The 16,532-nt window shown below is 42.9% G+C and overlaps 2 protein-coding genes across 4 annotated transcripts; one reads left to right on the plus strand and one right to left on the minus strand.

Annotated features, from left to right (window-relative positions):
* Nucleotides 1–1,405: 1,405 nt before the first annotated feature.
* LOC125547149 (protein EMBRYO SAC DEVELOPMENT ARREST 30) lies at nt 1,406–7,304 on the minus strand. 3 transcript variants are annotated; one of them, XM_048711141.1, is made up of 11 exons: nt 7,096–7,304; nt 6,469–6,643; nt 6,258–6,342; nt 5,688–5,755; nt 5,525–5,613; nt 5,166–5,409; nt 4,973–5,085; nt 4,486–4,576; nt 4,246–4,374; nt 3,024–3,577; nt 1,406–2,335 (listed from the first exon to the last, which is right to left on the minus strand). In XM_048711141.1, exons 2-11 carry the CDS (start codon nt 6,613–6,615, stop codon nt 1,897–1,899), a joined length of 1,959 nt encoding a protein of 652 aa, XP_048567098.1. In that variant the 5' UTR covers nt 6,616–6,643; nt 7,096–7,304; the 3' UTR covers nt 1,406–1,896. The 3 variants fall into 3 exon arrangements, with proteins under 3 accessions (XP_048567098.1, XP_048567112.1, XP_048567104.1); XM_048711155.1 differs by having other exon boundaries at nt 7,100–7,301; XM_048711147.1 differs by having other exon boundaries at nt 6,469–6,646; nt 7,096–7,301.
* A 5,244-nt stretch (nt 7,305–12,548) lies between these two features.
* On the plus strand, nt 12,549–16,201 carry LOC125547172 (nitrogen regulatory protein P-II homolog). The gene is made up of 7 exons (XM_048711161.1): nt 12,549–12,823; nt 12,925–12,970; nt 13,064–13,091; nt 13,181–13,268; nt 14,943–15,010; nt 15,354–15,423; nt 15,802–16,201. Exons 1-7 carry the CDS (start codon nt 12,637–12,639, stop codon nt 15,912–15,914), a joined length of 600 nt encoding a protein of 199 aa, XP_048567118.1. The 5' UTR covers nt 12,549–12,636; the 3' UTR covers nt 15,915–16,201.
* The last annotated feature ends 331 nt before the right edge of the window (nt 16,202–16,532 follow it).

Genomic DNA, 16,532 nt, shown 5'->3' on the forward strand with positions numbered 1-16,532 from the left:
AAAGGAGCCTATCCTCTTGGGCAATGTCAAAATGGAGAATCACCAAAAGAGCAGCTTGGTGGTGGATTTTTGCCTTTGAAAAAAGGCCCCTACTCCATTTGAAGAGGCGCAACGCCGCCTTTTGAGCTTGTGGTAAAGGATTTGGTATGGCTTGGTGTGATCAACCCTTTCGTTCCACGCCATTAAAACCACCGCATTGAATTCGGGCACGGGTGCCCAAAAGTTTTCGAATTTAAAGACTCGAGGCCTTCTCGGTCCCTTATCATCGGCAAGCAAGAGCAGGCAATAGTCGAAGAGGGAGGAGAGTGCATTCAGGACATGGTTGTTGAAAGTTGTATCCCACTCGGCGTTGCAAAAGGAGTCCAGCACATGGTTGGTTTTACCCTCTCGTTGCTCCAAGTGAACCTACGGTTTTGAAGGTGGATTTATTTGAGCTCACAATTCTGAAGTGTTGCCCTGAAACGATTGATCCTGCTGCAATTTACATTTTTCTTCTTTTTGTCTTTGGCCCGATAAATTTGGTTGAAATCCCCGAAGCCAAGCCAAGCCATCCCTGATGGCGGCTTCGGCTTAGGAGCTCAGCAAAGAAAGCGTCTTTGCAAGAGGGATCCGTAGAACAGATGTGATCTTGAAGAGCACGTCAGTCCTTCTCACCCAAACCATGGCGGGGAGGCAGTACTTTGTGAAGGTGATGTTGGACACATCAACAAGATCATCCCAGAGCAGCAAAATCACCCCCCCCCCCCACCCCACCCACACACACACAAATACCCCCGGCGTAGTACGAAGCCTCTGCCGTCCTAAAAAGGTTGGTGTAAATTGTCGCTTGAAGGCATACTACATGGCAAGACAAGGAGGCGATTGTGCCATTGACCGTAGAGTTGCAATCCGGGCAGTTTAGCCCCCTCATGTTACAGCCCAGGAGGGTTTTTTTTATAGATTCCAGCCCAGGAGATTGATCGGTTGTTCTAACATTATGTATCCAAAAGTACCCTGGAGCCTGGCCATTCAACAGAAGCAGTCCTAGCAGCAACAACAATGCCCAGAACATCTCTAGGACATACAGAGAGTAACCAATAGGCCTTGGAAAGCATAACAACAACAGCACTTGCCCCTCCAGCGAAGACAGCAGTGGGCACCCAACGGTTACATGGCCAGCGGCCAACAGATAGCTTGCTCCCAGTAAGTAGATTATTGCGGAAATGTAAAAGTTGACTCTTGCAACATTGTTTTGATGTTTTCACATACACAACATGGGCAAAGTGAGCCGATATAAGTACCGCAAGAAAAATGATGGTGTAGAAACATTTGATTCATACAAATTGAATGATTTAATGGGGGTCCCTTGCGATGCCAAAACAAGCGCACATAACGCAGAATTTATAAAGTACAGTAGCCACTGTCATCATGAATTACCTGCCAGAGTTTTCACCTGTATCATGAGCTGAGTGTATCCGCCAACTACATACACCACAATGCAAGATCCATCAGTTATAGAGCAAAATAGAAGTCCTTTACAGACGCTCTTAGAAACCAAGCTCGCCAAAAATTTAATGTTTCCATCCTTCTTGTTGTTAGACATTTCTACAGAAACAATTTCTTCAGGTTGTACCCGCAAAAGAGCAAAAAAGAAAGGAATGCAGAAATAAAAGAACCTAAGTGTTAGTTTCTGTATCGAGGTCGTATACCGAAGATAATTCACGCAAGCATCCAAGGTCAACGGCACTCCTGTCATGCCTGGATGCTTCCATGATGTGTCAGTGTAAGCAAGTGCCCTCTGGCCAAGTAGATCACTGAAATGTACGCTGATCTTGCTTGCGTAATCTGGAGCTGGTAGTTGCTCGACTAATCTGGGCCTCATAGCGCATAATGGGTAAGCTCCATCTCCACATATTTTCAATCATCGGGGTCCATCTCCTCATCTTGCTCTGAGGATTTATTTGTGTCGCTTCTATCGGATTCCTGCTGCGTGTCTTGGCTAGGATCATCTTCGGGCAACTCACCCTCGTAATCCTCACTTTGAGGTTCATTATTCTTGGTAGACACGATTGCCAGGGAGCGAACCATCCAATCAGGGCAGTCTTCTTCACCTCCAAAAAGGAGCGCACCATGCTTATCTTTCACCGGTTGGACAACAGGTGACTTCGCCATTCTGCAAGAGCACTCCGGTAATGGGTGTGCAAGAAAAGATGCAGGTTTTGACATCATAGCTGACATTTTGATGCCCTCTATGCCTGCACTGTTATTGAGATGCTGACGTGCAGCCATTGTCCAATTCCGTGGTGGATGATACAGATGATCGCTGACATTTTCAAACAGTGCAGCAACAGTCTTTCTGTTCATATGAAAATAAGGGAATCAGTCATCATGTGAGAAATTACATATCAGTGAACAATCTACATTGGCAAATGATGCTTTTGAACATCACCTAGATAGGCTACTAAATTCTCAAGTGGCCTAGCTAGTCTGTACATAGCTTTTGCTTGGCGCAAAACCTAATGTGTTATCTACCTACATCCCGACATTAAGCAATCTAGATTGTCAAAAGAATAAAAGATGTTTTTGAACACCACCTATACATGTACTAAATTCTCAAGTGGCCTAGCCAGTCATATCTAGTACATAGCTTTTGCTTGGCACAAAATCTAGTACTCCCTCCGTTCACTTTTGTAAGTCGTTTCAGACAACTCAAAATAGGCTGTTTTGCACATTGTCTGAAATATCTTCAAGGTCTTATAAAAGTGAACAGAGGGAGTATGTTATACACCTACATCCTGACATTAAGCTATCTAGACTGTCAAAAGATGCATTTGAACACCACCTATATATGTACATGGCTTTTGCTTGGAGCAAAATTTAATGGGTTATTCACCTCCTGCATCCTGAAAACTACTTTACGACTGCACATATGCCAGCAATGTTTTTCCAAACAAAAAAGGTTCAATTTTTCTAAAAGAACAATTATTCTTAAGTTATAAGCAAACTGTACGAAGTCAATAGTACTGATAATAATGGTGTTATACCTGTCAGGCCTATAGGTTATACCAGATGGGGTCTGGTATAACCGGTGTCCCATAATCAAACTTGAGTAGTCCGGCCAACCACTCCCGTCATTGTGAAACCCAGGGAAGAATGCATCAGCTTGAACAGAAACAAAATAATCAAGCGCGTCCCACAGCAATCGGTGAGCTTGCCTCCTAAATTCAATGGGCGACGGATCAGGTTCCGTGTCATTCTCACCAATCCACCCATACCACCCTTCCTTCTCATGGGCATAAAATGGCCTTGCAGGAGGTGGAGGCAGCGGCCTCGGACGAGGCCCTGCTTTTTTCCATTCCTCAATGAGTTCCTTCTCGCTCTTGGGAGGTGGAGGATGCGGCAAATCAGAGGAGAGAGGAGACTCTGGGCCAGCTAAATCAGATAGCTCCCTCTGACTACACAAGGAAGTGCGATCAACTAAGTTGGCATACATAGCTCGTAGAGGAATGAGTATTCTTTGCCCACCAAAAGTTTCAGAACCAGCCAAGTATATTATTGTAGTTGATGGATAACCTAATGCTTGGAGTAGAAGTCCAACCTGCAAGTACAAATAGTTTACACCATAAGCTTGGAAGTAAGCATCTATTATGAGTTAAACACGGTAATAAGCAAACCATGTTCCCATAATTTCATGGAAGAGCAACAAGGCGCAATCCTAATTGTGTTCTACAAAAAGAACAATGATTCATTGAAGTGTTCTCAAATAATGCCACTTTGAACTGAAGATTAGAAGGCCCCAAAGTATAATGCAATGCATGACTACATTTTGTTTCTCTTCTTTTTCTGAATGTGCATGCCATGCCCCTATATTTTACTGGCATACCTATATGCATGTGAATAAGGTTTGTAGTATCTCATTTTTCACAGCTGAAGCTCAATTCGTTGAGCTTTGCAGTTCCCACGCAAAGGTTTAAACATGAAGTGTACATAAAACCAACCTAAGGTCACCAAGTGTACACAAAACATGGGGAAGACAACCAATAACTAGCAGTATAACTATCTCACTATGTTGATCGCGTTTTGACACCCTAAGATTTCCAATGTGAATCAATGATATGTTTTGCAAGCTACACACGAAACCTGGAAGCACTATTACATATTTCTATTAAGCAGATGAAACTTTACTCAAGTATGTGCATCACAAACAGTTCAATGCCAGATAAGCAACCAAGTTGACTTTAGCAAACCATTAGAAGCAAACCTCACCTCTTCTGGCATCAGTGGACATGAACCATTTTTCTTTATGGACACTGAATCAACAGTTAGTTGTTCCTTCACAGTTCCTCGTTTGATCATCTGATTCCTTCTATACTGAATCAATTCTGTATGGATGTCCTAGAAAAATCAAGTAACAACCAGTCACATAAATTCTATAAATAGATATTCAACACAAATCCGTCCAACCTTCACATTAGAATAGAAAGAAACCATTCTAACTCCACCAACCTGGAAAAGTTCAGCACAACCATGAAAAGCTAGAGTATCTCTTAGCAATCCTGGATGATATGCCAGATAAGGACGACCAAATGCTCGCAACCTATACAAATATACAAGAACTATGAGAGAACATCAAAAGCAAATCAAAATAGCAGATTCATATTATTAAACTGGGGAAGTTTAAAGGGTATAATTTTCAATTTTACATATGTATATCACCCTACATCTAGAGTGAGCAACCGAAAACTCCCTAGTACAACCAAATATTCCAGAATGTAAAAGCAACATCGCATTTTCTTAGTAAATTATAAGCTTGACAACTAGCAAATTGAAGCTTTGTTAAAGGCTTCGAAAGTGCCCCAGCAATATAATGGGAGTTACAGTCAATGCAACCACACAATATATATTGGCTCAGGCCACTGGCAACTACAGATAATTCAAAACACGAAAGGTGATCCATAGCATGTACAAATATTAGGAAGACAGAAAGCATCACCTTCCTACTATTTGGCTACCGAGAGACCGAATTTCTGGACGGAACTTGAGAGCATGGAAAGCTACCCTGCACCTAAGTCTCTGAAGTTCCTCCAAGCTTGCAGGAAGAATTGACTGCAAAATCATCATACTCTAAATCCACGATGTACTACAAACAAAAAAGAGAAAAGGAGTTAGTGGGACCTGGAGGATACCTGGAGACATTTACCTCCATTAACGATTATCCCAAGGACTTTTGATTTGACAAGTCTGGGCAAGACATCTGTGGTGTAATAATCTGAAGTGGCTGTATTCTTAGGAGATACTGTGGGGAATTTGATCTTTTTTCTAGCCTCTCTAAGATCCTTTGGTAAACCCCGCACGATTGGCACGTCATCGGAAAGTGCAGCAATGAAGTGCTCTTCATCATAGAGATACGAAAAACTTTTGAAATTTGAACTGCATAGTCAAAACAAGGAAAGAAGTAGAGCATTATTTAGTGGTCAATATAAGACAGCGTACAGGTAATAGATAAAGCCGCAAGCTGAATATACAAAAAGCAGGAGGAGGTGACCTGATTCCTCTTGCACGAGTTGTCGCTTGTATCTCAGGAATAACAAGAGTGGCATTTAAGAGCCTGGCAACGGCGACAAGATCACAGATCTAACAAACAGAAATATGTCATATTCCTACAGCATAATGACACCACAAATGGCAATTAGCACTAGGAAACTTACTGAAGACTGTATCTTCTCAAAGCCACCATAAATCTTTGCATAAATAAAACCATTATCCTTAGCTGGAGCTGTAACATGGCGTATCAAACAAATCAGACTATTGATCAAGCGTGAGAGTTTGAATTGGGAGAAATAACTCATAAAGGTATATTTTTAACGAAAATACTGAATATACAAATAACACCAGTTTAATAAACCAAACACTTCCTGAAATGTTATAAGCTCTGCAGTAATTACAGATGATGTGGCAAACTTCCAAATAAAGCAAAGCAAGAGGTATATAAGCATATTTATCCACGGCAGTATGGAGGGGAAAATCATTAATCAGTAAGCAGTCTAAGATCAACTACATTATATTAGGGAGTGGTGATTACAATGTCGCCAGAAAACAGGGGAGGGCTGAATCAATCAAAATGAATCCAAGAATAAGATGTAAATAAAAGCATCAAGTATGTGTGTCTATTCAATGTCTGAAAAAGGCAGGTTGCTTTGTTTGCTGTTATAAACAAACTGAATGGCTAAGCTAGGAATAGAAGTTACAAACAAATTATAAGTTGAGAGCCAAATTACCAGGGTACAATTGTCTAGGTTTTGCATAAGGGTGTAGGTGATCAAGTGTACTCAATGGACCCCACAACCTACGGGGTCGAGGCTTCTGCCATGATGAAGAAAGAGGAAAGAAGATATTAGCTCCAAAACAACTCTTTCCATAAAGATATGATGAATCTAAATATCAGCATCTGAACTGTGAATTCATTTGAAAGTAATACTCATGACTTACCGATCCAAATGGAAGAACATTGTCCACGCTGTACTTACTAATTCCCCCGGCAGAATAATTTGCAAGTAAAAGGTGCACCAGCAGCGACAGCATCGACAAGATGATGCCGACGGCCGTGGCCAGCTTGAATTTGCTTTTGAGGAGCATCTTATTTCATTACTCTCAGCTCCAAATCCTGCTGAACGGATTCAATGTCAGCGTTTTGGGCAGATAAACTACGCCTATCTGAGATGCCCCAAAAGCTACAAGCAGAACCAGAAATGCAAGGCTCGTATTTGAGGAGTATGTTCTCTAGTTAATCTTAAGCTAAATGTTCATCCGGAGACTGGGGCAGATCTTATCGCATGGTACCCTACATTGAACGATAATTAGTAGGTTTCCCTACGATGAAAACCCCTAATCAATCAACACCCGCCACAGCTCCCCAGACGCGCAACCCCCGTCTCCCGTCCACGCAGCCAGCCCACGCGATCGAACCAGTCGCCTCCCTGCACCGTGAGCGACCCCGCGAAGGATCCATCACGAGCGCGGGGCGGCCACGGCTGGGAAGTCGGGATCCAGATCCCCACGCGCCGCAGGAGTACACAGGTAGGTACAATATAGATGGAGGGGAACGGGATGCCGTACCTGCCTGCCTGCGGCGGCGCCCCACGGCGGACGGGCGGAGGAGGGAGAGTTAGGGTTAGGCGAAGCAGGAGGGCTCCGATTCGAAGGAGCCACTCCGCGCGGCGACCTGCGGAGTGGAGAGGTGGAGTGGAGTGGGGCGCTCTCTCTCTCTCTCTCTCTCTCTCTCTCTCTCTCTCTGCCTCCCTCCCCGTCTCTCTCCTCGGCGAGGTGGCGACCTGCGTGCTCTGGTCGGCGTGGAGCACGTGGAGGGTGGGTGGCCTGGTGGGGCCGGTCAGTCAGTGGATCGAACGGCAGCGCCATGATCTCTCATCCGATTCATCATCCTTCCTTTCTTTTTTCCCTTTGGTTCAATATTCCCAATGATGTTGCCGAAAGCAACTAGTGCTTTTCTTAGGAGATCAAAGAGAGTAACAAGGGAGACAATTTGATTCATTCGTGTATCGTCTATGTATAGATTGTTGAATTGATGAATTGGTTCTGTGTTATATGATCTGCATGCTTGTATTTGCATGAAAATAAAGGTTTGATTATGAGGGGGTAGTTCTCCGGACGGGCATATGGGGCAGGCTAGCGTTGTATACAAACGCGTCCACGGATATTTAAGGGGCCAAATTTGCTCAGTCGGTTTGGAGATGCTCTAAGATACAAATACAATATCGATTATATGGCTCATCGAGTTAGGAGAACTTGATGAGATCTAAGTATCAATCTAGGCATAAGCCCTATAATTGCTAATGTGTAATGACTCCTAATTGTGTAGTCCTTTCTATAAGATTATCATTGTCATCTTCATATTTTGCTCGGCATGGTGGTCACCATGTTGGTGCGTTAGTCATGCAGGCGTAGAAGTTTCAACCTAAGTTGTTGTACAACACATTGGTTGCTCCCATGTAACCCGTAAAGATTCCTTGATTGATCTTGTGGAAAGGATACCACTTAATTGTTGACGTTCGTGGCCCATACTTGAGCCCTATCAGTTCGAGTTATAGATTCACATTGTCAAGGTTCAGTAGTTTACTTATTATCAACAAGCCCACCATCAACACTTGCATTAGAGCTCGGGTTACAACTAATGTCCATGTAGATATTGGGCAAATTTAACAAATTTGACCTGTGAACGAAATCAAATCACAGAATGAATTGCCCGTGAAACTATTTCACGCGGCTGACCTTTTTGTGTGACGCCCGATACGAAGGCGCCACACTACACTATGCAACGCCTCACAGATAGGCACTACACGCCTGGCCAGCGTTGCACCCCAGACTGCCTAAAAATTGCTAAGTCATTGTGCAGAGCCTAAGAGCTAGGCACTGCACTGTATAGTGTGGCGCCTAGCTCTCAGGCGCTGCACTAGTGGTTGCACTACAAAATGAAGCAACCACTAGTGCAACGCCTAAAAGCTAGGCGCTACACTGTAAAGTGTGGCGCCTAGCTCTCAGGCGCTGCACACTGATTTAGTAATTTTCGGATCATACAGGTGCGACGCTGGCCAGGCGTGTAGCGCCTATCTTTGAGGCATTGCACAGTGTAGTGTGGCACCTACGTGTCGGGCATCACACAAAAAGGTCAGCCGCGTGAAATAGTTTCACGGATAGTTTATTATGTGATTTGATTTCGTCCATAGATCAAATTTGTCAATTTTACCTAGATATCGACCACGTGGGCATGGTGAGCAATCTTCAAATAATCTGCTACTTAAAAAATAGTGTATCGTCCCCTTTCCTGCCGGAACGAAACACGTTCTGCTTGCTTTTGTCCGACTCCCTACCATGTTATGCTTCTCTCCCGCACACACGGTTTTTCTAGTCCGCCCTACATGTTTTCCCTGCCCCCTGAATCTGACGCTCAGATCGTAGGTCCCTTCCCAATCCTTTGACGAACCCATGTCCCTTCTCCTCTCGCTCCTGACACCCATCTCTAGGGTTTCGGTGTTGCCAACCCCATCCAACTCTTGATGACGCGGCTCAGGACACCTATGTGAGCCGAAGATGGATGATGTGGTGGCTATGTTCGCTGAGGAGGAGGCGTGGGAGCTGTGGATGCATGATCATTACAGTCGTAATTCACCTTGGAGGTGCTAGCAGCGGCGGCGTTAGTAGCCGTTGGGCCGGCTCACAAGTCCAGTAGCATCGCCCTCTCCCACGGCCAAAACGAGAGGAAAGACCAACGTCCGCCGCCCGCCAAGCTCGACGACCTTCCCGATGTTGCCCAGGTTTCATCGGCCCCCTATTTTGATTACAATATTTTTGCTAGAATCATGATGCACTATCATATTTGAATACACACTTAAATTGGATCATGAGGCAGGGCAGATTAAGAAGTTGACGCATTGTGTGGTTGTTTTCTTTTTCTTTTTTGTGTGTATGACATTCTCGGTCCTTATGGTTGTAGTGAATTGTTTTTGCTAGTAGCAATTATGTGGGATCAGAGGGAATCAGACTCGAGCGATGGATTTAGAGACCATCTGTTGAGTTGTGTGTTTTATCTACTACTACTTGTAAAAATATGAGTTGGTGAATCCAAACAATCTCGGCCATTCAACCACTTGTATCCAATGTCTCATGTCGTTACAATGATGTATCCATCGCATCATCGTAGTTCAAAAGCAACAATAATTACATTATTTGCAATTAATGTTGTAAACATGGCTGATTGCATTGGCTACAATTAATCTCGGAAATATCATAAAATTTGTTAATTGTAATTAATCTTGAAAACAACATTAATTCCCAAATGATATTTGCAAAAAAATCCTTATTTATATTTCTCCTTTCAACTCCATCAGATCACGATCAATTCTATTCTATAAGAATAAAATGGGCAACATGATGTGTGTTCCGTCACCATTGAGGATGTAGACCCTATTACTAACTACATGCATGATTGTCCACCCCCGGTGTTCCCGCGGCATTACCATGGACAATGAATCCTATACCATGAGCCAATACATTGCCATATTGAGAACCTAAGACCGAAGGACACAACACATCCTTTTAAGTCAAGAAATGAGGGTGCCACTAGATATCTGCAACCGATGCAAAGTGGCCACGACTTTATAGGCACATGACATAGATAAGATTTCCAAATGGTAAAACTTTAGACAACATGTGTGCATCAAGAGGGGAAAGTCATAAGAACCAGATACGATGAGATAAAACTTATCACAATACTATTAAATTATACGTGCATTGCACGTGCACGATTATTAGTGTGTTGTTGCAAGTGTTTGATATTTTGTGGCTTGGCTCTGCTGGTCAAAGTCTAGGGGAGGAAACTTTGATTAGAGAAAGGTGCTATCTAAAAAGAGTCTCACATTCAGCAATTCAAATCTGTCAGTGAAATAAATTGTATGTTCTTTAAAAATGTATTTAGGGAGACCTGGGTCACACGGCCATCTTTCGTTTCAACAACAAGTAGTCATGCCAGTCAGATGGCTCATTAACTTTTGTAACATAACCAGACTAGTTGGGTATGCTCATGAAAATAATAACCGAGGACATTGCTCCTTTCTAATTCCGACAAAGAATTAGTTTCGTAGGATTTGTACATCCAACTACAAACTAACATGAGCACTGTATGTTTACTAAATTTCTTTGGACATAGGAGTGATATTTCCTTTCTTTGTAGTAGACATATATTTTGGCCTCTCCTGAATAGTTGTTAATATTTTTTTGTAACAAGGCTGAAGACTCTGATGTGGATGCGCGCAAGAGCAGCGGTGGCCACTGCCTATAAGGGGAAGCGGGTTGTGGTAAAGGATCATACATAGCTCCGGTAGCACTACACCGTCATCCTATGCCTCATCGGCCCATCGGTGATGGCGACTTGCACGAGGAGGCCGCCGTGTAGAAGGACAAGCAAAGGGTGGCAAAGGAGAGAACATGGCGCCAACAACACCACGTAGTAGTCATGTGCCTCACTTGTCTGGCGCCGACAGTACTTGTGTGAAGGGTTCTTGGTTTGTGGTGTAAGGGGATCTGATGTAAAGGTAAGCACAAAACTGAGGTTTATGTTAGTTATTGATTGGTGTTCTATATCTTTAGTGATCACTATAAAGTTGAATTTGCCGAACCGAGTTGTTTTTGTGCATCAATGTGTTAACAACCGTATAACTATAACAATTCAATAGCCCCAACAATTCTCAGTAGCAGTGCAAACTAAACCATTAAACAATCAAATCATGACTGGCCTTTCACTGTTAGACTGATTTTGCTACGTTGAAGAGAATAAGCACCGAAAGCATGCTTGCATTCACTTTAGCTCATTCATTGTGTTACAAGGCAGCGTGTTCACTACCGTGCATGATGCCCGCTGCTTCACTGTCAAGTGATTGTTGTTTTGACCAATCTTATAAGATTTGTTTGAAGGAAAAACTTGTGATTTCTTGAAACTAAAAGTAACTTCCGACAACAATTTAGTAGTTTTTATAAGTTGGTCTGTTTGGAGTTTTTAATAACCTTTATTGTACATATCCTTGTAGAGTAAGTGTTTCTGATGGAGCTTATTTGACTGATTTTGCTACTGAGTTGCCACATTTTGAGGCGCTGCAATTGAAGAATACAACATTTTTTGGTAAGGATGTTAGTGCATTCATATATATTGAAAAGAGATGTATTTGCTTTTTGTTGGAGGTTTTCTATACATTTTATACACCATAACTTTGTAGACAAAAATTTGCTTGCTAACCATCAATGTCAACTTCTGCTATGCCCCTTTTGCTTAGTGCATGTGTGGCCACTTAAGGAGTACTTTCACTCAAGAGTAGTACTCCCTTCGTCCCATAATTATGGGACCGAGGGAGTATGTGTTTATCAATAAAGGTTTTTTTAGTCTAGTTTGAAAAATTATGTGTCTTGCTAATATTTTGAATCTATACCTGCATGGAGTTCAGAGCCGTATTCTTTGTCATTTCTGATATCTGAAAGTAATTCACAATCACTAGTGCATATTTAGTAATTCAACTTTTGTCTATCTTGTTGCAGATGGAATCACTATATCCCAAATGAAAATAATTTGTCCATGTGGATCCTAATTTTGATGGAAACATAGAACAAAGCTCGAACCACATACACATCAGGAGAAGAGATTTCAACAAACATCAACACTGCCCAAGTTTGCTGAGAAGCACGAGTTTGAAAATTCAAATATTTTTATGAAGCCATCTATTTTGTATCACATTTTTTATGGGGGAAATGCGCTATACTGGACTAGAGAAATGGGGGGGGGGGGTTTAAAACATTGTCGATGTTGGATAGTACTCCCTTCGTTCGAATACTTATCGTAGAAATGGATGTATCTTAGTTTTAAATACATTCATTTTTATCCATTTCTCCGACAAATATTTTGGGATGGAGGAAGTATTATTCCTTCGTCGGCGGGTATTCCTGAACGGCCGAGATTATCTAGTCGTTATTAAACACGTTTTTGTACAGTGACGTACTACTATTTTCAGCCGATAATTGTGGATTGTTTGACCTTGAGACAGAGTGCGGAAACAGCAGTCAGTAGACGACACTGAATCGCCAACAACTGCGTTCATCATGTCGCCGGCGACCTCTTCCGCGGTGGGTACCCTATCCGGCGGCCTCCTCCCCCACGCTGCACATCGCCGGCGACCCTTCCCAACCGCCCGCCTCCTCCCGCCGCGCTGGTCTAGGCTCCAGGCCAACGCGGCCCGTCATCGCCGCCCGGCCACTCCCGCGCGCGCCCAGAGCGCTCCCTCCCCAGGTCCGGAGCCCCCTCTATCCCCTCGCCCAGACGCGATGTTTACGCCTCCGTTCGGGTCCTTGATCGAGCTCAGCTGTTTTTTCCATCCATCGCTTTTTCAGGGTACCTGCCGGACTCGGAGTTCTACAAGATCGAGGCCATCCTGAGGTCAGTGCGTCAGTACACCAGTGAGCTTCGGGACCTTCCTAGTTTGTTTGTAGATTTGTCTGACCCACGGTGAATCGTGCCGAATTGGTGCAGGCCATGGAGGGTGCCGCATGTCTCGTCGGTGAGTGCCGCTTGCTGTTGCAAGCCGTCTGTCAAGTTCTTTCACGCACACGAGGTGTTCGTTCAAATAGCTCCACGAAAATTCTGCAGGGTTTGCTAGAAATGGGGATCAGAGGCGTGACGGTGTCGGATGTGCGGGGTTATGGGGCGCAGGGTGGGTCCACGGAGCGGTATGAAGGTATTGGCCCGGCCCGTGGTTGTGGGTTGCTGAACTCTATTTTAGTGTTTGTGGTTCGTCATGTACAGGTTCTGCTTCCATAAGTTGTGATCCTTGTGTTAATGTGTTCCCTAGAGCCAACGTTGCATTGAATTGTGAAAGGAATGGGTCAGTGATTGTCGTTATAAATGGTTTTCATTAACAATTAACAAATCATTACCACACCCTCTTGAATGTGGTCATGTTGATTCCCCCCAGTACCCCATTTGGAAAAAAGGCTGTAACTTGTTTTGCCGGATTTTGTTGCTTGCTGAAAAATCCGTCGTGGTTTGTATGTTTTCTGTTTTAAAGAAGCTGCAGATTTTCAGGGACCGGAAGCAACCCCTGATTACCACAAATGTTGCACCTGATTACATTTTAGTTTCTTTTGATGTATTATAGTATATTGGCTTGAAATATCTGTAACACAGTTTCTACTTCACATTATTGTACCATTTTCTATATTTTCTGTATCAAACATTCCAGCATCTTGATGGTTGGTTATGAGTAGGGGTGCAGGACGGTGTCCGGCAAAACAGCCTGCTTAGTACACAGCTAATACAAATTAATGTGACACACTTTAGTCAGCCTAGAACTGTTTTTTTTTTTTGAGCTTTGAATAGGAAGCGGGACGGGTTCGGGCGCCGCCCTGCACCCCTAGTTACTAGTACAATCCAATTGCAACAACTAGAATTAAGTTGAATCACACCCAAGTTGATAACAGTAGAAGATGAATGTTAACAGCTAAAGATTGGACACAGTCATTCTTGCATTTTTCTTACATAAGTTCTCCATGGTCTTATATATGCTTAAGTGATATTGGTACACTGAGCAACTCATATGAAATTAGGTTTTGTATATGCGGAAACATATATTGGACTGATTATTAGATCAAGTCAACTATCTCACAAAATATGGATTCTTTCTACTGCTGTTTATGTCATGTTTGCTCGGGAAAGTGGATACCCATGAACAAAATATGACCTGAAAAGATAATGGGCAAAGCAGGAGAAAGTATTGGAATAACTACAGAAGGAGATGACTGGGAATTAGAAAAACATCAGGATAAAGACATGGATTCTTTTGAGTAACTAGCACGATGCCCGTGCGTTGCCATGAAGCAATTGACTTAGGAGGTTTTCAAATAACGTTAGTGTCCTTTGTGGCTGTTGCATGATTTACGATTAGAAAATATAACAAAAATACGGTGAGAGGCATGCAAGTCAGAGAATTTTAAATGACCATAGTAGTTTGGGAAGAAAAACTAAAACCAAGATCAATTTTGAGCTGAAGTCACAATTTTGTATTTGTTATTTATTCCTTTTAAAAAAGTTGGTCTCACATGAAAGTAGTGTATTTGTTTATTTATGATAGATCCCACATGTGAGTAAGGTACATTTGTCTATATGTCTCTTGGAAGGTTGCTAGTTTTACATATGGGGATGTGTGTATTCCTTTATTTGGAAAGGATGTTGGGTCCACATGTGAACTCACCACCAACTCTGATCTAAGTAAGGATTTTAGCATTCGTATCAGTATTGTCATGTTACATGCCTAATTAATCAAGTATATTAATTTTTAATGCTATTCAGTAACTAGTCTACTTTATGCAGTTCTAAGTTCTTATGCTGATGCTTGCTCATTGTTGGTTTGCAGGGTCAGAATTTTCAGAAGATACATTTATTGCTAAAGTTAAAATGGAAATAGTCGTGTGCAAGGAGCAGGTAATTGCTTGTTTATTTTTTTATTGATCCTGAAAAAGAAAGTGCACATCTTTCATGCCCTCTGGTTGAGATAGCTGATCATAGCATCGAAATGATACAATTTTATCTGTGATACAAATAGTTACTCCCTCTTTAAACAAATATAAGACGTTTTAGATCACTACTTTAGTGACCTAAAGCGTCTTGTATTTGTTTACAGAGGGAGTACCTTCTTTCTCTATGATACAATTTGCTTTGCTGTTCACTTATATATAGTATTGTTAAAATATTTGTGCCGTCCATTCTGTGTATCTCTCTGAAGGTTTTGTTTTGCAGTATGTTAATGTGTTTTTGCACTGTCCAGGTGGAGCCAGTAATTGACAAAATAATTGAAAAGGCCAGAACTGGAGAAATTGGCGATGGGAAGATATTCTGTAAGCGCACAGTTTCCTTGGTGACTGTTAGAAGTCTGCAATCATGCTGTTGGGTTTAATCTTATTTCCGTACAGTCGTTGCTGTCACTTAGTATTTGCCACTCTGAAATACTTATCTCCAGGAAGCTAACCACAATACCAAACTATTAGTGCAAAAACAGCAAAGCATAGTGTCGCAACAACATGCATGCCCTCGAGAAGTGTGTGTTTGTAGTCCTGAAGTGCTGTTTCACATGCATAGAATCCCAATGCTTTCCCACAGCTGGCTTGTGTTTTTAGAAACCCAGGAATCATGATCTCTACTAGTACTATCCTTAGACGCACCTTGTCATGATCTCATGCTTAGGCCTCATCTGTTTGTTCTGCCCTTTTTGCCAGTGATACCCGTCGCGGACGTTGTAAGGGTACGCACCGGCGAACGGGGAGTGCACGCGGAGAGGATGATCGGCGGTCTGTCAGACAAGCTGCCCCCGGTGATCACAATCTCATGAGTAGAGCTTGACTGCTCTTGCTGCCTGTATCTGTAAGCGCATCCCTCGGGTTGGTTTGCTTGTGGCCGTGTGTGTTGCTTGACCTTCGGGGAATAATCGTGTGTATGTAACCTTGCGTGTTGGCATGAATAAATCGGCACCGGCGTCTCCATGCGGTGGCTCGTGTTGCTGAATGGGGTGGTTACTGTGGTTCATGTGCCGAATGTTGTGATTGCAAACTCCCTGTTGGTCAGAAGGTGAAAATCTGGATGTAATTTGTGTCAGTTCAGTAAGTTTTATTTTCTTTTTGGGCGTGGCTAGGTCTCAGTCTATTTAGACTTAACCAAGTTTCAGTCCGATGACATAACATTAAAAAAATTGCACGGATCTTAATCTCACAAATATAGCATCGATTGAGACATAACAAAGTCTGATTTAGCAAGTTGTTCCTTTTAACTTAGATAAACATTTGCGAACGGCGCGCCGGCCGAACGCTCGGCCGGTCACGCATCCTCGCAAAGTGCCATGCGGTCAAAGGGCCCGCACGCAGATGTCCCTCATACCCGTTTCCTTTCTTTTTTTTTCTTTTGTCGCTCATCTCTCTCCTCTTCTCTGCTTCGTTCTCAGACCCCTGTCGTT

The sequence above is a fragment of the Triticum urartu genome, chromosome 1, assembly GCF_003073215.2.
Source record: "Triticum urartu cultivar G1812 chromosome 1, Tu2.1, whole genome shotgun sequence".
NCBI lineage: Eukaryota > Viridiplantae > Streptophyta > Magnoliopsida > Poales > Poaceae > Triticum > Triticum urartu.